Source organism: Agelaius phoeniceus, chromosome 17 (assembly GCF_051311805.1).
Source record: "Agelaius phoeniceus isolate bAgePho1 chromosome 17, bAgePho1.hap1, whole genome shotgun sequence".
Classification (NCBI taxonomy): domain Eukaryota; kingdom Metazoa; phylum Chordata; class Aves; order Passeriformes; family Icteridae; genus Agelaius; species Agelaius phoeniceus.
Window position 1 is genome coordinate 1506915 of NC_135281.1, and position 20761 is coordinate 1527675.

Sequence of the window (20761 nt, forward strand, 5' to 3'; positions counted from 1 at the left end):
ACACCATCACCATTGGTTAATTAAGAAACCACCCTTTGGTAAACAAATCTCCATAACACATTCCACCACATGTTCACAATAGCAGGTGCAGCAGGTTAAGATAAGAATTGTTTCTCATTCTTTTCTCTGATCTTCTCCCAGCCCCTCCCTGGCACGGTTCTGGGAATGTTTTCTGTTTGTCTCTGTGGCCAGAGAGCTGCTGCCACCCTGCAGAGGGGCTGTGTCCTGCCAGCCGTGCTGGGCAGCACCAGATTCCCTGCTGAACACGGGGACAGGGACAGACCAGGAGCACGGAGACGTTCCTGCAGCACAGATTCACAAATCCCAACATCCAAACCTGTGAGGATGGAGCCACCCAGAGGTCGCTCTCCTGCTCTGCCACAGCAGCTCGGCCTCTCTGCAGCCCAATTTTAGCAGCCAAGTTGGATCTGAAGCCCCTGAGGATGCTGCTCATGCGAACCCTCCCAGAAAGGCAGCACAGGCTGCCCCTCCCTCCCTCCCAGCACACATGGAAAGGAATTTTTTGGGAAGGAAGAGGAACTCCCCCCACTGACAGCACTGCTCCTGGGACATTTGAGCTTCTAGCCAGGGAGGGGATGAGCAAATGGCACAAGAAGGGCAGAATCCCAGGGGAATTCCTGTCCTGGCTGGCCTGGGGCACCCAACACTGACTCCTGAGAAACAATCTCTGGGAATTCCCACTGTTTAGAATCCCAGAATGGTTTGGGTTGGAGGAACCTTAAAGATCAAACCTGCCATGGCAGGGACACCTCCCACTGTCCCAGGCTGCTCCAGCCCCACCCAGCCTGGCCTTGGGCACTGCCAGGGATCCAGGGGCAGCCCCAGCTGCTCTGGGCACCCTGTGCCAGGGCCTGCCCACCCTCATGGGGAACAATTCCTGCCCAGTATCCCATCCATCCCTGCCCTCTGGCAGTGGGAAATGATTCCCCCTTGTCCTGTCACTTCATGCCTTTGTTTAACCAAAGATAATTTCATTAAAAAAAACCAATCTTGTCAGGATGGAACAGGTCAGATTCTCAAGGAAATTCCTGTGCCCCAGAGATCTTTCCCAACAGACATGGCCACCTTTTTGCTTGCTCAAATGCAGAAAGAATCCCCAATTCTGTCCAGCTCTTTGTGCATCATCTGAAACCTCCACAAATCCACGTCTGCTGGGAAGGGATGTCTCTTCCAAACCCAGCTTTTTCAATAATATCCATGACATAACACTTTTCCAAACCTCTTCAGCATCCTGTGTGCTCACAGCTACACCCAGGTTAAGCTTTCCTGGGTGCTCCAGGCTGTTCCTTGCACTTCCAGCTGCTCCTCAGCTGAGAGAGAAATCAGGGATTTTTGAATAAAAACCAAAGACAACTTCCTTTTATTTTATTTATTTATTTAGAAACTTGAAACCTGCTTTTGTATTTACTGTAATGTATAAAAATCACAGCAATCCTCTCTATGCTGCCCTCCCCCAAAAGTGTGCAGGCACAGCCATCACAGCTGGGGGGAGAAGCAGCTTTTGCTATTAAAAATCAACAAATGTGGCTAAACCTGCCCTTGGGGGGAGGAAAAAACACTAAAAAGTGCTAAAAATCCTTTCGCATAGGATAGAACTACACCCGTTCTGGGGAGCCCCACACCCCAACCTCCAGCCCAGGGGTTTGAGGGGCTCCAGGCCCCCTCCCTCATCTTCCCACTCTTCACTAACCCTGCTTTACAAGCACCAGCTGATTTCCTGAATTATTTGATGGCTGTGCTGGAAGGAGACATCATCTGTCCAGGCAGACACGTCAGCAAATGGCAGAGGGCACCGGAGCTGCGGGCACCTCCCTCCTGCCAGGGCAGCCTTGCCTGGCACTGGGAGAGCTGCAGCTCCCCCACCCAGGAGAACATTCCAGGCTGTGCCCTCAGGGCTCTGGGGCTGGGAGGGTTCCCAGCAGCGTGGGACACATTCCCAGCTTGTGCAGGACACCGGGGTGTGGTCACCAGTTGTTGTGGTGTTGATGTGAGGGTCCCCAGGACGAGGTGAGAGATGAGAATTGACTCCAAGTTCTCAGAAGACTGTATTATTATTATATTATATTATATTATATTATATTATATTATATTATATTATATTATATTATATTATATTATATTATATTATATTATATTCTAAAACTATACTAAAGAAAGAGAAAGGAGAAGGCTAGACAAGAATGAATAATAAAAAACCTGTGACTGACCAGAGTCCAACACAGCTGGGCTGGGATTGGTCATTAAGTTAAAACAATTCACATGGAACCAATCAAAGCTGCACCTGCTGGTGAGCAACCTCCAAACCACATTCCAAGCAATCAGATAATTATTGTTTATATTTCTTTTCTGAGGCTTCTCAGCTTCTCAGGAGGAAAATCCTGCTGAAGGGATTTTTTATCAAATATGGCAGTGATGGGGGGCAGTGCCCGGGATGGAGGCAGGGAAGGGAGCCTCCTTCCGTCCCCTGTCCCTTCCTGCCAGGCAGGGGCTGTGGCTCAGGGTTTGCTTCCCAGTCCATGGGAACAGTGGAGCTGCAGTGCCCAAGGCCAGCTGGGGCTCAGCTCCAGGGAAGGTGCCAGCCCTGCAGGATGCAGGGTGTGAAAAGTGCATATTATATGGCTCTATGCAGATATTTACTGTATCTATTGTGTTGTATTGATTAGTAGTGCCGTATTAACATTTTAATAGTATGGTAAATGCAGTTTTGTAGTTAAAAGGTAAGTTTTGTAGTTAAAATAGGGACTATGTAAGTGGGATTTTTTTTAAGAAAGGAATGAGGTACTGGCACCAGAGAGCAGCCACAGGACACCGAAATCTTTCAGAGAAAATTAATTTTGCTCCCTTATCAGAAGAAATGAATTTCTACCCACATTGCTCAGCCCTGAAGACACTGATAGGATTAAGGGGAAGAAGGTGACACTGCCCAGACAGAATCCTGTGTTTGAATGGAATTTATGCATCCTGTATGAAGTGTATGAATATGCAACAGGCTGTTGTTTTTAAGGGTTAATCCTCTGTTAACGGGGTCCTTTTTCGGGCTCGTGCTGCCCAGAAAAGGTACCCGGACATCCGTAACTCTTTGTTTCTGTTGTCTCGTATTGTCCTAATCCATATAGTCCAAAATTTTTATTGTCTCATATTGTCCTAATTCTAATTACATTGCTACTTTTATAACCATTTTATTACGATTAAACTTTTAAAATTTTACAAACAAGTGATTGGCGTTTTTCACCCTGGGCATTCGTGCTGCAGCTCCACTGGAGCTCCCCGGGCAGGGCAGGACCAGGGCACCCAGAGCAGCCCCAGGGATTTTTCCTGCCATTGATTGACCCACATGGGGCTCATTTGCATGGAGGCAGCCTTGCAGCTCATTAGCGCTGTCCTAATGAGGGCCCTGCAGTGAAGCCTCCTGGGCTCTGTGGAGCATCCCCAGCCGAGATTTGCTGAAGCAAACAAACTCCACCATTTGTGAAAGTTGTAAAGCCGCTGTGTTTATTCCAGCACTGGACACATGTGGGAATCGTTCTGCTAAAATGACATGGGTACCGCTGGGATCTCCAGATCTCCTTTTAGCTCCCTCTCAAACACAGATTCATGCAATTTCACAATAGGTTCACACATACTCATTCTGCTGACTTAGCGTGACATTTGCCGCTAATTCTTCTTTATCAGAAAGAATTCCTGGGTCATTTTGCCCTGCTCTCCATAGCAGTCTCTCTGTCTGCCCCCCCTTATTTCTGTCCTTCAGCTGAAGCAGTTTCTCCCAGCATAAGCTTTTTATGAGGACAGGCAGTCGGACTGAAGAGCTGTTTGCAAGCTACAGACTTAACTCAAAGATGTACATTTCATCTAAATCAAAATAGATTTTTACTCTGGATAATTTCTGCTCTGTCTTACCCCAGCCTGGCTGGTGCCCCCTTGTCCCCAGGGCAGCTCCCAGATCCAGCAGAGCAGGGCAGGAAGGAATGGCCAGAGCCAGCACATCCCTTCTGCAGGAGCAGGGCTGCCCATGGAGCACTGAGACTGTTGGACAATTCCAGCAGTACCAGAAGTAAATTATTTCCTTCTCAGAGAAAGGAGCTCCACTCCATCTTTTTCCATATTCCAGGAGCTCAGTGCCAGGCAGTCCATCTGCAGCAGCTGGGGCAGGCCCTGTCCAGCTGCCAAAGCACAGCAGATACAAACAGTGCTCCAAACAAAGGTGGTGTGTGTCTGAGAGACCCTGGAAAACCTCTCCCTCCTGGGAGCTGGTGGAGGCACAAATGGATTTCTATTGTGTTATTTCTGAAGAAAAATAAGGTTACAGTAACAACAAAAACCAGAAAAACTTAATAAAACCTGAAAAAGACTGGAACTGATGCAGAATGGACAGAGACAGGCAGGATTGCCACAGCAAAACACTGAGCAAAGAACAGAAATTCAACTTACCCTTAAGCCGGACAAGAGAATGCCCCAAGGAAGAATTGCTGGTTCAAAAAAAATTTAACCCTGAGCTAACTTCAGATTCCAAACCACAGCTCTGCCAAGCTTTCTGCACCTTCCCACCTGCTCCCTTCCCCTTCAGTTTGTTTTTAGAGAGCAGGAACCTCCCTGGCTCACACCTGACACCCACAAACCAGAGCTGCCACGGGGCTGCACAGACCCAGCCTGGGCTGCAGAACCACCCCGAGAGAGTCCCAGTGCCAGGGTGGAACCAGGGGCACCAACGCCCCCCAAAAGAGACCGAGGAGCCCTCCCTGGTGCCCTGGCAGGGGCAGGAGGGGGTGGCAGTAACAGGGAGTCACCATCGGAGTAACAATGGCCCCACGTACACAGCTCAAAAATCGGCCACATTTCTGATGGACTGGGGTGCTCACCACACTTTTGGAATTCTCTATTCCCCCACAAGTCAGGCAATGGTTGAAAGGACCCACCATGCTCTGAAACACATTCTGCATCAACAGAATGGGGGAGTGGCCCAAGCAACACCTCAGATGAGGTTGAGCAAAGCTTTATATGTCTTTAATTTTTTTTATTTCTCCCCAATGTGAGAAATTATTCAAATTTCAAAACTCACTTTCAAAACATTTAAAAGGTTTATTAAAACCTTATCAAAAATACAACAGAAGACTGAATGGAGAAAATATTACAGTGCCAGGAGCAGAGGATCTTTCCCACCATGTGCTCACCCACACAACAGAGGTTTCACCTTTTAACCCTTTAGCTCCTCTCAAAGCTCTGTCCATCGATTCCTTCACTGTCCAGTGGTGGAGTTCACTGCCTTAAATCCTGATTGGAAGTCAGCTGATGCCATAGTGACAAACTGACCCTCCCAAATGTCCCAAACCCAGGTCACCCCTGATAACAACACAAGGGGGTAAAACAACTATAAATCTACAAAACTTAACATATACACAGGATATTTGCCTTTTAATTGTGAGAGTCAGCCATGGCATTGCTCATCTGTCACACCAATAAAAAAGGGAGTTGTGCCACACTGTGACAGGAGGGCAGCACATTCCTCATGCCTGGATTTGCAGGTGGATGAGACAAGCAGCAGCAATCCATGGCCCCACACCAGGAAACTGTCCCTGAGACTGAAAACTCTGGTCTGTCCAACACCAGGGAGCCTGTGGAGCAGGGAGAAGGAATGAAGAGCAGTTTGGGGGTTGGATGCTGTCCAGGATTGTAAGATGTGTGTGTGTGCTCCATTTGCCATCTGGCAGAGCAGGGGCAGTTCTCCTCTGTCCATGGGGCAGTTTTATCCCCTCCACAACCAATCCTCCCTCCAGGAGATCTCTGCTGTCCATGGGCCATTAATTATTAATCATTAATTATCTGCTGTCCATGGCCACTGAGTGTCCCTGCAGGGCTGATCCAATTCCAGCATCCTACTGGGAGGAGCCAAGCATTCCTACCTGGATCCAATCTGAGGTTTGGGACACCACAGCAGCCTTTGCCCAGTGCATTGCCAGAGGAGCAGCTTCTGCTGCCCTGCATGGCCAGAGGGAGCCCAGGCCCATCTGCAGCAGCCCTGGAGCTGCAGAGGAAAACTCCCCCCTTGTGCAGGATCCCTGCTCCAGCAGAGCCACAGCTGGCACTGCAGGAGGGCTGAGCCCCCATGGGATGGGGCTGTGCCACCCCCTGACACACAGGGGACAGGGCCTGCTCTCACTCTGGCTGGGGTTTGTTTTCTTTATTTGTACTATTGCATTTGTATTTTTAATTTTCCTAATAAAGAACTGTTATTCCTGCTCCCATATCTTTGCCTGAGAGCCTTTTAATTTCAAAATTGTGACAATTCAGAGGGAGGGGGTTTACATTTTCCATTTCAGGGGAGGCTCCTGCCAAGACACAGCCCTAAAGCAGAGGTGCTCCCCAAGCAGGGCATCAGCTCCAGCCCAGCAGGAGAGGGGAGCAGGGATGAGAGCACAGCTGAGGGCAGGAGGATCGTGGCACTGTCAAGTTTAGGGTTGAACTCCATGATATCCAAAAGGTCTTTTGGAACTTGAATGATTCTGTGACTTTGTTTGTGGCTTGTGTTCTAGGAGACACTGCAGGAGGGCTGGGAGAACCCCAACGTGTCCAAAGCTGCCACTCAAACTCCTCCAACACCTCTGGGCTCCTCACAAAGCTCAGCATCCTCCTGGGTTTCCACATCTGCTTCTCCAGCAGAAAGAGGATCAGCTTCAGACACAGCCCTCAAGAAGCTGGCAGGCTTGGAGAAGAGAAGGAAAGGGACATTTTAGAAGCTGTTTGCTCCTAAGGGGGCCCTTGGCTCAGTCCACCTGCACACCCTCAGGCAGCTCGACCACCACAGGGGCACAGTCATCAGGCTCTGCCTCAAAGTCCCATCTGAATTTCTTTGTCAGGTGAGCCTTGAACTTCTCAGCCTTGTTCCTCAGAGCCTCATCCACAGCAGAGCTGCAGGTGCAGGAGAACAGCACCTGAAACAAAGAGCAGAGGTCAGGCAGAGCCCAGCCTGGCCCCAGCTGGGCACCTCCTCCCTGCAGGGACAGCAGGAGAGAGCCAGGCTGGGATCTGCACCCTGGGACTACTGCAGCTTTGGGGGGACCCAGCCAAAGCCCACACCTCTCACCTCACAGCCAAACCCATCCTGCCTTCACACCACTGAGCCAGCATCACACACATCTGCACTCAGATGAGAGCTTTGTCTGAAGCAGGAGGGTGTTTGTCACTGAATTTGCACTGTGCCATTCTGAAATAGGCCCAAGGGTGAGCTCAGGAAAACATCTTGACAGAAGGCATTTTAAAAACTTCAAATACGAGTAGGCAAACTTCCAGCACGTGTCCAAAAGGCCAGCAAATACTTGCACCCCCCATTTCCATGGGTAGAGATCTCCCAAAGTATTTTTGTAACAAGGTATTACCAGGACTTCAGGACACAGAGGAAATTGAAAGAAAATACCTTGGATGTCAGAAAGGAATGGGAGCTCTCTGGAAAAAGCTTGGTTATCCCCAGCACAGCATCCCCTTGTGCACAGGGTGCTGCAGTGTGGAGGAACCTCTGCCTTCCATCCCCACACACAAATGTATCGACACATCACCAACTCAGCCTCTGCTGGGCTCAGGGGAAAGCACCTGTGTGTGATGAACAGGGCACTGAGCCCAGAGCCCAGCCTGGCTCTGCTCCTCCTGAACTTCTGATCCAGAACTAATTGCCAAAAAAGAAATCTCCTCTGGGGAAAATGCAGCCTCTTATTTACTGGAAGCTGGATAAACCACTGACAATGAGAAGCAAAGTTCTCTGCTTTGTGGATGAACATTTGCCTTTTTCTTGCTCATTCTACTGGAAAACTGCCTCTTTCTAACAGAATTCTTACTTAGAAATGCTGCTGGTAGGGAAAAACATTATTAGAAGATTTTACTTCCCACTTCTCAATGAACTGCACGTTAAATTAGTTATTTCGCCAAGCTGTTTTGTTTTTTCTTTAAGCACTGGTAGGGCTGCAGAGACAATGCCCTCCAATGCTCTGCAGAGACAATGCCTCTCCTCCTCTCAGCACCTGCCCAGGGCCAGCTGAGGCAGAGAATTCTGCAGTCTGGGTGTGAAGTGGGCTAAGGCAAGGCCCAGAGCTTCCCTGGCTCCACTTGAGGAAATCCCACGGGAGCAGAGCATGGGGAACTCAGGGAGGAGGGGCTCAGCCTGCAAGGGGAATGTGGTGACTCCTGCCAGGGCTTAGGGGTGATCCTGACACCAGCACAGACTGAGGGAGCCCAGGGATGGACAAGACTCAGGCAGCCAGAATGGTTTCCCAAATTGCCCTGAGCAGGAGAGAATGGCTGGGGCCACATTCTGGGCACTGCTGGGAACTGAGGAACTGCTGCAAACACAGCTGGGCTGTCCTGTCCTGTCATGGGATGGAAAAAAATCTACCAACAGAAATAAAATGTAAATTCCTGAGACTTGTAAGAATCACAACTGAAAAATCTGAAAGCCACTTGATTAAAGCAATGCTTCCCAAAACATTTGACCCAGCAATTAAACCCAAACACCTTCACCTTCCCCAGAAGTACAGCAAGAACTTGGGGTCAGCAAGGAGAGGAATGGAACTGCACCTGCAGCAGAGCTTCCTGCTGGGCTGGTTCCCATTGCTCAGCTTTGCCAGTGTCTGATTTGGGCTCTTTTTTGTAAACTAAGCCAGTTTGCTGCACTGCCAGCATGGTCACCAGCAGTGGGTGTTGGGGAAGATAAAACAGGAAAGCCTTATAAGTATGATTGCCTGGCAAAAGATTTTGAGAATATAGAAACTATAAGTGAGATTGAAATGAAAGCAAGCTCTGAGATCCTTTAGTTACTGAACAACTGGAAAACAATGGTGTGGCCAGCTGAAGGTGATCCCCTTTTGATGGAACAACACCCTCTGCTTGCAGGCAGGCCCAAGGGGCAGAGCAGACCCTACAGCTTGGCAGAAGGGGCCCAAAGAGGAGTTTTTAGGGTTTAAAATGTAACACAGTATGGTAATGTAATGATTCTTACAGGCTGTATGGAAATGCTATAGGATTTGTACCTTGTATTAGATTGGTTAGGGAGAATCAGAATATTCAGCACAGAAGAAGATTTATTGTATTGTAATGGGAACTTTGCTCTCTTACTCCTCTCATGCCCTCTCATCTCTTTCCCTCTCTCAGTCCTGCTCTGAGCTGTGTCTGGCAGCTCCCAGCAGGGCCCTGCCCCCAGGCCCTTTGCAATAACCCCCAAGTTCCTGACCTGGCTGCAGAGATCTCTCCTGTCCGTCTGTCCTGACTGTCCTACCCCCTGCTGCTCCTGCAGTGGGGTAACTGCTTTCACTGGGGCTGAGGCACACACCTGCCCCACCTGTCCCAGCAGAGGCAGCACCTTTTGCATTTTGGAATAACCATAAATTCCCTCAGGACAAGAACTTGACTGCAGGAAATCCTCACATCCTCCTAAGCAGTGGAAAAGCTTCTTAAAGACCATCACTGCCCTTGTCTCAATAAAGCTTTGCTGCAGCTTCCCTGCACGCTGAGCAAACCATTCCAAAAAGCACCATCATCAGTCCTTCATGCCAAAGCTTTGTGTGTTGTTTTTTCTTTTGAAGAATGAAAGGCACTTTGGAAAAATTAAACAAACAGAAACCACGCTGCAGTTGCACAGCCCCTCTTGTAGCTGCTGAGCTGAATTTCTTGCTGAATAAAAGAGGGGAAAAGTCAAAGTAAAGCCCAGCTTCTCCCCAGATTTGATGATGCCCTCCCTCCCACTCCATTTCCCAGGAACAGCCCCAAACACACCTGTAAGGTGCTGGTTAAAAAGTTGTCCTGGGAGACAATGTCCACAAAAAAATCTGCTGGGATCTCGTTGAGCTGGTGATAGAGCACGGAAATGAGGTTGATGTAAAGGTCCTGGTACTTCCCCATGGCCTCCTCTGAGCGGCACAGGATGTTCAGGAGCCTCTTCCAGTGCTCAAAGGCATCATACACATTCCCAATCAGGAAACAGATGAAGGCAAACTGCAACTCAGCTGTGTGGGTTCAGAGAAGGGAAACAAAACAAAACAAAACATGTAAGACTAAACAGATATCCTGGGAATGTGTCCTCCCCAAAGCTCTGCAAATGGTTTCTAAACTCTGGCTTGGCTTTTGCAAAGGTCATTCATACCTGAAGCACTGACCCTGTGCTGCTCTTCAGCTGGAGCAAAGCAAAGCAGAATGGGGCAGGTCACCTGTAACTGTGGTTATCAGCACTGCAGGGGGACTCTACAGACAGCAAACAACACCAAACAACAAGGCAGACCCTGCTGCTACTCTGTGAGTGTTCAGCCGGCCTGTGCTGAGTGTCCAGCACCACATGGGACTGCAAACAGCACTGTCCTGGAATTCTGGGAGAGGCCAGCAGTGCCTCAATGAGTGTGTCTGCCTTGTTGAATTAAGAGCCAGGGCTCATCACACTGGATTCTTGGTAGCAGCTGCTTTGCCACCATTCCCTAAGGTAATTTGTTCTCTCTATATCCTTCAGTTGTCTTTGGTAATTTTGAAAATGAATAAATTGTATAACGTTAATGTAGAAAAAATGAAAGAAGGGACAAACAAAGGCTTATTCCAAACCTGGGTTCCAGCTGGCAGGGCTTCTCCCTCCATCCTGCAACACAACAAAACCCTGCTCCAGGACCTCCACAAACCCAGCATTTATTTGTATCACAGGTTGCAAAACAGGCTGGGGAGCAGTTGATCTCTGGGGTGTGTGGTGTCCCCACAGCGGGGCTGGCACAGCCTGGGCACTGCCACTGTCCCCAGCAGAACATGGAGCACATGGAGCTGGGTCAGGAGGGGCCGGGCCCTGCAGCAGGAACCAGGCCCACAGCCCCTACCCAACCTAACAGAGGAACAAGGGGTTTGGGGTGCCCATCTCCACTCAGTGCTCCCAGGAATCTGTAAGGTCCTGGGAGGTTCCTCAAGAGGTTCCCTGAACAGGGAAGGTGTCAGACACCAGGGCCACCTCTGATGGCTGCTTTTGACTTCATCTGGGGCAATCTGGGCTGCAGCACCATGTTCCCACACCAGAGTCACAGAACAGAATGACAGAATATCCTGAGTCAGGACCTACAGGATCACCCAGCCCAGCCCCATCCCTGCCCAGACCCCCCAACAGCCCCACCCTGGGCATCCCTGGCAGCGCTGTCCCAATGCTCCTCGAGCTCTGGCAGCCTCGGGGCCGTGCCCATTCCCTGGGGAGCCTGGGCAGTGCCAGCACCCTCTGGGGAAGAGCCTTTTCCTAATATCCAACCTAAATTTCCCCTGACAGCTCCAGCCGTTCCCTCGGGTGTTCTTCCTGGTCACACAGAAGGGAGATGGCAGCTGCCCCTGGGGAGGAGCTGCAGCTCTGGCCTCAGCCTCCTCCAGGTCATGGGAACGGCCCCTATGGCTGCTAAAAGCTCCACAAACTTCTGTCCCGCACTGAAGAGGCCCCTCGGTGCGCCAGGGAGCGGGCACAGGCTGCACCCCGAGCACAAAATGCCATTTCCCGGGCGGGGCTCACCGAGCAGGCCCAGCGGGCGGCCGGGGTAGCGCTGCTCCATCACCCGCTGCAGGGCGTAGCTCAGGTCCATGCTGTGCCGGGTGATCTCCTCGGGGCTGGCCCCGTCGGGGAAGGCCTGCCGGGGCAGCTCGGAGAAGCGGATCTGGGTGCCGGCCCGCGGCCGCATGCGGGGCAGCCGGGCCAGGCCCTCGGCGTAGCTGCGGCACTCGGCGCCCAGCGGCGGCCGGCGCTGCCCGGCGCGGTCCCGCGTGTGCCGCCCCGCCGCCTCGGGCAGCACCTCGGCGAAGGCGCAGATCTGGCCGGTCTCAGGCTGCAGCTCCTCGGCCGCCGCCTCGCTGATGAAGTTGCTCAGCGACACCCACTTCTTCAGCGTCTCGTAGGGGTAGGGCCCCAGGAAGGGGTCCAGCTCCCGCAGGCTGTCCCGCAGCGCCTCGCCCTGCTCGGGCGGCTCGGGCCGCACGGCCTCGCCCGCGGGGTCCCAGCGCAGCACCCGCACCTCCCGGGGCCGCAGGCTGAGGAAGCGGCCGGAGCGCGGCCCCGCGTCCCGCCCGCCGCCGCCGGCCGCGCTGCAGTGCACGAAGTGCAGCCCCGGCGGCACCATCTTCACACCGCGGAACCGCGGCCCCACGGCCCACGCGCTGTAGTCGATGCCGAATTCGGTGCCCTCGGGCACGTCCAGCACCACCACGGCCGCGCCCTCGAAGAAGAGCTGCCGGGCCAGCTCGGGGTCCGAGCGCAGGGCCGCCATCGCACCGAGCACCGAGCGGCCCTGCCCGGATATCCGGGCCCGGCGGTTCCGGGCACGGCAGCGGGAGGAGCCTCCGCCCGCCCGGCCCTGGGACCGCACCCGGGCGGGGCTGGGCTGGGCTGGGCTGCGCTGCTCGGGCTGCGCCGCGGCGGTGCCGGGAGAACAGCGGGAAGTGCCCCCCGATCGCCCCGGCTCGGTCCCTGTCCCCTCCACTCATCCCTGGCTCGCTCCGTGTCCCCTCCGCCCATCCCCGGCTCGGTCCCTGTCCCCTCCGCCCATCCCCGGCTCGCTCCCTGTCCCCTCCGCCCATCCCCGGCTCGGTCCCTGTCCCCTCCGCCCATCCCCGGCTCGCTCCCTGTCCCCTCCGCCCATCCCCGGCTCGGTCCCTGTCCCCTCCGCCCATCCCCGGCTCGCTCCCTGTCCCCTCCGCCTATCCCCGGCTCGGTCCCTGTCCCCTCTGTCCATCCCCGGCTCGGTCCCTGTCCCCACCGCCCATCCCCAGCCCCGGCCCGGCGCTGCTCCCCTCTGCCTCTCCGTGGCTGGCGGCTGCTCCCCGCTGACCCCTTGTCCCCAAATCCGACCTGCAGCCCCCCCAGCTGCCTCCTGCCGTTCCCCTGGGCCCCCGCGCTTCCAGCCCCCAGCGGGACAGACGGACAAGAGCCGTCCCTGGGACTAATGAACCGAGAGGCCCCCCCGGACAGACACACGGGGACCCTCACTGTGACACACAGACACTGTCCCAGCACCACGTCCTCCCTTCCAGGACAGCAGACAGGCTCGGGGTCCCCAGAGAGGGGCAGTTCCCAGCCCTCCCCGCATCCCGAGCATTCTCACAAGCACCTTCGCTGCCCCGCGCTGTGTCCCAGGCTCAGCACCTGCCACGAAGCCGCTCCCGGCTCCGGCAGCCGCGGTTCCCGACCTGGCAACATCTTCATCTGCCTGAGAACTGCGTCCAGCTCTGGGCTCTGCAGCCCTAGAGGGGTGTGGAGATGTTGGAGTCCGGAGGCGGCCGTGGAGATGCTCCCAGGGCTGGAGCCCTCTGCTCTGGGACAGGCTGGGAGAGCTGGGGGAGCTCACCTGGAGGAGGCTCCAGGGAGAGCTCAGAGCCCCTTGCAGTGCCTGGAGGGGCTCCAGGAGAGCTGGAGAGGGACTGGGGACCAGGGATGGAGGGACAGGACACAGGGAATGGCTTCCCAGTGCCAGAAGGTGGGGATGGATGGGATATTGGGAGGGAATTGTTCCCTGTGAGGGTGGGTAGGCCCTGGCACAGGGTGCCCAGAGCAGCTGTGGCTGCCCCTGGATCCCTGGCAGTGTCCAAGGCCAGGCTGGATGGGGCATCCTGGTCTAGTCAAAGGTGTCCCTGTCCATGGCAGGGGACGGAACAGGATGAGGTTTATATTCCCTTCCAGCCCAAGCCATTCTGGGATTCTGTGATTTCTATGATCTTCTCTTTAGACAAAGCCTGGCATTTCCATGTGCAGTGCTCCTGTTGCAAGGTTCACCCTTCCCTTCTCCATCTTCTCAGTAAGGAAACAGTCCACTGAGGCCCCTGGGTGATTTAGCATCAAACACATTTATTTCACTTTTATTGAATACAAGAACAGTGAGCACACACGCATACACCACCGAGCACTGAAAAGGAGTATGACCAAAGGGGGAGAGGGAGAACAAGGGAAGAGAAAAGGAGAGTTAGTGAAGGAACAACAGAGCGTTGCAGTTGGTTGGTAAGGTGCTTCTCAAATAAAAATAAATATTATTATTATTATTATTGTTACTGTTATTATTACTCATGCAATCGCAGGCCAGGTTCAGAATGAATTTGTGGGATTGGGTAAAAACAGGCACTCATGTCTCCCACCCCTTTCCACAGAAAAGGCCCCTGGAAGAAAACAAGCAGTGGCCAGCTATCCAAAACAGTGTGGTGATGGGCAGGCTGGGGCTGAGCAGCAGTAAGCCACACCTTGCCAAGAAAACAAGCAGTGAGCTTTTTTTCTTTCCTTTTTTTCTTTTTTTTTAAGAAAAAAAAAGGTTTTGACAGTGCCACCCATGAACACGCTGCGGGAGCCAGGGGCTGCTCACTGCAAACAGAACTCACGGCAGCCCAAGCACAGGGAGCCTCACTCTGTAAAGCTGCTCAATCCCAGGGCAGCCTTCGCTTTCCAGGCTGGGCACCACGCTGAAAGCATCTCTGCAGGCTCACAGCAGCCTCGGGTGGGCTGTGGAGCTGCCTCAGCCAGGTGGGCTCCAACCCTGAACTGTGCCATGGTGAACACCCTCCACCACCCCTGGCAGTGCCTCTGCTGGGCACGGCCAGCTTGGGTGCATTGGGAAAACAAACGAGACAAAAGGAGCCTCTTTGCAGCTGCCCTAAGTGCTGTGAGGCTGGGGCTGTGCTCTCTGGAGGTGCATGGCTGGCACCTGGGCATGGGCACTGGCACTGGCAGCAGCCCCTGTGCTCTTGCCTTCCAGGCCTCTCTGCCAGAGAACAGCCTCACTGGGGAGCAGCTGCCAGGGAGCAGCTCCCTGCTGGGCAGTGCAGGTGGGAGCAGGGGCTGCCCACGGCATCCTCAGGGCTCAGGAGCTCCTGCTCGGGCATCCTGTGGGGCCTGGCAGGGCCTGGCAGAGCACACCCAGTCCTGGGCACAGCTTGTGTCAGGGGTGGGAGACTAAAGGCAAAATGGTGCAGAATCATGGGCCCTTCTGTTTCTGCAGGAGCTAGAGACAATTCCAAGAAGGAAACCCATTTCTTTCCTTTCCTTTCTGGTTTTGGTTGGGAGCCTACCTGAACTGCCTGGTTCACAGTGTTCGGGGCCCTGGGCTTGGCCCACGATCCCCTTCCAAAGGCAGCCCTGGAGGAGCCTCGGCTGAAGGCTGAGCTGGGAGCAGCTCCACTGACACCTCCTGGGCTCTCCCATCCAGCCTGGGACGCTGGGGACACTGCAGGGATGGGCACAGCACACTCCCTGCACTGCCCATCCCATGGCAGACAGGGGAGCACTGCCACGGCCCTGCCAGCGCTGTCCCCAGCCCTTTGCCATCACACCCCTGGCAGTGTAGGCAGGGCACAAACAGCCCCTCTGCCTTTGACCCTACTACAAAACTCAAGTACCTCCATTATTGGGATCCAGAAACAAAGCAAACCCACCCCACCCAGGGGCAGGGCTCCTGAAGGGGAGCCCCGAGCCCTGTGGCTCCCACCTCGCTCCCAGCTGATCCCGTGGCTCTGGGGCTGGGAGCCCCTCCTGCCTACGGCTCTTGGAGCTGGAGCCTTCCCTGCCCCTCCAGGTGACACTGCCCCTCCAAACCTCACCACCACACACTGCACATCACCAGCAGGACACTCCTGTCCCTGTCCCTCTCCCCTTCCCCCTCAGCCAGCAGCAGCCAAAACCTTTCCCATTCCTTCCTGCAGGACTCAGAGTCCCCCAGGTGATCTAAGAGTCTCCAAGTACACCAACCACAGTCAATCCAAGAGTTAACCTTTAAAAATGTTGGCATTGTCTGTACCAGCACTGTTGAATTATTTCAGCATTGTTCCCTCCCTCCCCCTCTGTTATATAGAATAATATACAGAACTGAAATGCACATCCATATGAAACCCCACAGGCTGCTCATTAGAGATGAGAAACCATGTACATATCATTTGCTTTGTTTGAAATGAAACCCATTCCTAAATACCTTCAGAGAACAAGAGGTTGGACAAGTGCACAGAGAAGATAAGGAAGGGAAGGGGAAGAGTTAACAGAACCCCCAAAAAATCAGCATGGAATGAGGAGAAGGGCGAAACGACACTTGTGAATTGGAAAATAACTCTAAGGTCATAACTTGAATGTTTTTCTCTCTTCTTTCCAGAGGTGGGGAATGGTTTTGCTTCTGCTTGTGGTTTTTTACTTCAGTTTGCTTACTTGCTTTGTTGCAAAGCAGTTTTCCTTTCCATTCAGTGTGCAACAAATGAACTCATGATTGTGTGTCCTTTCATGTAACATGCAAGATGGTGGCTTATTGTATTGTTACCAAGATTATTGTTATTATTATGACTTTTTAAATCTGATTTGATCACCAATCCAGGAAATTCTTCAATTTATCTGCAGAGGGTTGGCTTTGTTTGTTGGTGGTGTTGTTTACTATTCATTTCCAGCATATAGCAGCAGTGCAAGGATGCATTTTGTTTCCTGTTTATATATATATATATATATATGTATGTATGTATATATATATATAATATATTTGCTATTCCTTTTTTAAAAATTTTTGTCTCTTGCCATGAACATTGCAGCCAGGATGTCTATGTCTTGCTGATAAATCCAGCATGAAGGCTCCTTCTCCCCTGTTCTCCAGGTTGGAATACAGATGTTGGCTTCCAGGAACATGTTGGTCAAGATTCCTGTGCAAGGCAGATGGAAAGGACCAAGTCATGGAATGCCAGTCCATGGAGGCTCCTCTTTGGATGAGGCCACTGGATAGAAACTTTGCAAACACTTTGGGCCACAGTTTGCATTTAATTAGCAGGAGCTCTGGTAATTAGCAGGAATTCAGGCACTGGCCTGGTGCTGGTACATGAAGGACATGAGGGGAGCTGTCGCTCCCTCACTTTAAGCCATTCAACTAAAACTGGCTGGATCCTATGGGATGCAGGAATGTCTGGACTCGTTTGTACTGTGGGACAGGGTGAGGCAGCTCCACCAGCCTCTCATGGCCTCCCCAGCTGCACTGCTGGTCACTTTTCCAGGCTTTAAAGCTGCCAATCAGAACTTTCATATGTTAAAGAAATGGGAAATCCCAGTTCCGAGGAGCCTCTCCAAAGGCACCTGCAGCCAAAACTGTTCCCTCTCCTCTCCACCTCTGTCCCCACTGCTCCCACACAGGGCTCTGGTGGCTGTGCCAACCCAGAGGAGCTGCATCTCCTGGCTGCCAGGGGGAATGGGGTCCAAGAGGGGGTTTAGGGTGGGGCAGGACTCCCCAAGCCCTAGAGAAGTGTCTGGGACTGTGACAGCTTTGGGGTGTCTGCAGGGAGGTGCAAACCTTGAGTGCTGCTGCCTACACCTGTGTGTGTACAAAAACTAAACCTGGGCATCTGAGTGGGACTGAAAGCTGTACAGCTTTTGGAAAGAAAATATAATTTCTGCCAACATTGTTCTGATACTTTGGCTTTGCATAACCTGTAGCCAAGTGCCTCAGCCTACCCAAAAACCCGAGATCCCTCATTCCCTTCCCACCCCAGGGGGATGAGCAGGTCCTTTTCTTTTTACATCAAATGCCTCTGAGCCCTGTGCTCGGGGCAGGGTGACATCCACAGCACTGCTTTCAGTGCCGTGGTAGTGGCTTCCTGACCACAACCAGGTGGCTGAGCCCAGAGCCACCATGCCACCATCTGTGGGGACCAGACACTGTGACCTGTTACAGTGCCATTACCAGCAGGTGTAAATCACACCTGGCAGCTTCTCCACCTACCTGAGGTTTCTTGTCCCTTTCCTCTGGAGAGGGCTCTGTTTCTCTGTACACCACAGCTTTGGTTACCAGCATGTCAGGGTGCTGGAGTTTTGCCTCTTTGATTGCTAAAGCCAGTGCCTGGAAAGCAGAAGGGTTAGAGAGAGCATTTATCCTCCCTCTCCTGCAATCAGGCATCCTGACTGCAGCCAGAAAGCAGCTGAGCAGCATTCCAGGGAGCAGAGTGGGATTCCAGGAGGATAGGAATGCAGGGGTTCAGAGCTGAACCCACAGCAGCCTGGCAGAAGAGGCTGAAGCCCAGCATGGGAATCCAGCATGATTGGGAATTCATCCATGATTCGGAGCCCCCACGAGCTGCCTTTCTCTGCTGTTTTTCTGTGCAGATGTGCTACTGAAACCTGGGCAGAGGAAAACACTAGAAAAATCTACAGGAATGATCAAGTTCATTATTATAATTCTAAAAATTATTTCAGAGCCTTTTGATTACTTTATCTCTTTATTTTTTTTTCTTAAGTAATGAATCCCTGTGAGGCCACAGGAGAGTGACCTTGTGGACCTAAAGACTTATGTCAGTCTGTTTTTTCATCCCAAAAATGTGTCACTTTTTGTCCTCTGACACTGAGGCACCGTCACCTGGAGAGGCTCAATCTGTAGTGAGATTGTGCTGGAAGAGAGAGGTGACCTGGGTCACTTTGGAGTATTTCAACAGAGAAAGGACACCTAGAATGTGTTTATGACCACAAAAAAGTGATGCCATCATTCTGTTCTGCACTGGGATGTGGCCTTTGCCACGGTTTCGTGGTGGGAGATGGCCTGAGGGTCACTGCACCCGTGGGAACCCGCCCTGCTGGACAGGTCTGGGGCCTCGGCGCTCAGTTTTTGGCCAAAAGCAGTAAACAGGTTCAGCCAGAAGCAGAAACATGCAGTGCTGCATCCAGGGACAGCCAGAATTGGCAAAGGCAGAGCATCCTGCTCCTACCTGGTCCTGGTCCACATCTTCATCTCCCGTGATGATGATGCGCTTCTCTATCCGGGTCTCGGAGAACCCTCCCTTCACAGTCTGCGTGAGGACAAGGAGAGCTCTCACCCCTGCCCCAGCAGCCAGCTCCAGGCAGGGGAGGGAACTCTGCCACAGGAGCAGGAACAGCACCAGCATCCCCTCAGAACTGCCCTGTAATCCAGCAGAGCTCCCACTGCCCTTGCTCAGGGAGAAGGGAGGCACACAGCAGCCCCAGGGGAAGGAGAGGGGCTGGGGCAGGTGCCAAGCACCCTCCTGCAGCTCAGCTCCCTCACAGAGCTGCTGCTGTCTTTACAGAACCACAGAATCACTGAGGCTGGCAAAGCTCTCTGAGATCGCCAAGCCCAACTGTTCCCCCAGCACTGCCAAGGCCACCACTGACCATGTCCCCAAGTGCCACAGCTACACATCTTTGAAACCCCTCCAGAGATGGGACTCCACCACTGTCACAGACATGTTTTATGAAAAATCCTTTCCTTAGGATTTTTCCTCCTGAGAAGCTGAGAAGCCTCAGGAACAAAATGTAACCAATGGTTATCTGCTGCTGTGGAATGCAACAGGTGCATCTGGGATTGGTCTCATGTGGTTGTTTCTCATTAATGGCCAATCACAGTCAGCTGGCTTCGACTCTGTCCAAGACACAAGCCTTTGTTATTGATTCTTTCTTTTTCTATTCTTAGCCAGCCTTCTGATGAAATCCTTTCTTCTATTCTTTTAGTATAGTTTTAATGTAATATATATCATAAAATAACAAAACAAGTCTTCTGAACCATGGAGTCAGATCCTCACTCATCTCTTCTTTCATCTTAGGATCCCTGTGAACATGGTCACACACCAGTGCCCTGGGCAGCCTGTGCCAGTGCCTGGCCACCCTTCCTGTGAGGAAATTTTCCCTTTAATCCAATCTAAACCTCCCCTGGTGCAACTTGAGGCCATTTCCTCCCATCCTGTCCCTTGTTCCCTGGAAGAAAAGCGTGTATTTAATCTGGGGATGCAACAGCCATGGGTGAGACCCTCTGCTGCAGCCTCATCTCCTTCATTTCCCACCCCTGGCCTGCCCCTGGCTGAATGCTCACCCCTGGCTGTGCCTGCCTGCTGTGGTCACAGCTGGCTGCATGGCACAGGCAGCACCCAGGGCACAGAGCACTCTGCGGGATTGCCATTCCATGGGACAGCACACAGCTTTTGGCTTGTTGCAAGGAGAGGGGCCCTTTCTGCTGTACCTAGCACAACATAAATCCACCCATCCCTTAATTCCAGTGGCCTTCAGGAAGCCCTGGAGCTGCTCTCACCTTGGTGACGTGGGTGGTGGTGGAGGTGGAGAGTGTCTCTGCAGTGGCACTGAATATGCTGGTGAGCACCTCCTTGCCAGCGGAGCCGCCCGAGATCTGCGGGACACGAGCAGGGGGACACGATGGTCAGGGGACATCCTGAGAGCTCAACCCAGCCCCCAGCCAGCCTGGACCTCCCTCTGGGATGTACCCCCTCAGCCCAGCAGGGAGGGGAGAGCACAGCAAGGGAAAAAGGCAATGAGTCGTGCTTCCAACTGCACCAAGGGCTTGGGGGGCCAGGGAGAGGTTTCCACAGGTATCCAGGCCCACAGCAGCTGCAGAGGGCAGAGGCTCTCATGGCTGCTTTTGGCTCTTCCCTACCCACCCTCAGAGCACAGAGTTCTCAGGCTGCCTCTGTCTCTGTCCATCCCACTTTGCATGCCAAGGGCTGGGAAGGCTGGGAAGGATGCACTGGTACCCCAGCCCCAGTGCTGCTCTCCCTGCAGAACAAAGGATGAGCCTGGGGCAGCACCTGGTGTTTGGCCAGACTGGACTCCATCAAAACAAAGGGGTGGAGTAAGAAATCCCTCTCCTGAGGAAGGGCTGTGTTGGGCAGGATGGTTGGTGGCACCACCTCCACTGGGAGTCAGGAGACTTTGTGGATGGCCTTGGGTGACCCCACAGGACACCCAGAGCTAAATGCATCTCAGTCCAATGCACCAGGGACTGGGGTATTTTTGGGAATTATCCTCCTCAGG

The 20761-nt window shown here is 53.0% G+C and overlaps 2 protein-coding genes across 17 annotated transcripts in view; both read right to left on the reverse strand.

The window, feature by feature from the left end:
* Positions 1 to 5073: 5073 nt before the first annotated feature.
* AAR2 (AAR2 splicing factor) lies at positions 5074 to 12327 on the reverse strand. The gene is made up of 3 exons (XM_054644234.2): positions 11519 to 12327; positions 9775 to 10004; positions 5074 to 6947 (listed from the first exon to the last, which is right to left on the reverse strand). Exons 1-3 carry the CDS (start codon positions 12264 to 12266, stop codon positions 6780 to 6782), a joined length of 1146 nt encoding a protein of 381 aa, XP_054500209.2. The 5' UTR covers positions 12267 to 12327; the 3' UTR covers positions 5074 to 6779.
* Positions 12328 to 13820: 1493 nt separating this feature from the next.
* Positions 13821 to 20761, reverse strand: part of EPB41L1 (erythrocyte membrane protein band 4.1 like 1) — a 66110-nt gene continuing 59169 nt past the window's right edge. For all 16 annotated transcript variants that reach the window (XM_077187431.1, XM_077187434.1, XM_077187435.1 and 13 more), the window contains 4 exons: positions 20025 to 20120; positions 18694 to 18774; positions 17718 to 17834; positions 13821 to 16650 (listed from right to left, as the gene is read on the reverse strand). In XM_077187431.1, the coding sequence (XP_077043546.1) occupies positions 16642 to 16650; positions 17718 to 17834; positions 18694 to 18774; positions 20025 to 20120 (303 nt within the window). In that variant the 3' untranslated portion in view covers positions 13821 to 16641. The remainder of the gene's footprint in view (positions 16651 to 17717; positions 17835 to 18693; positions 18775 to 20024; positions 20121 to 20761) is intronic.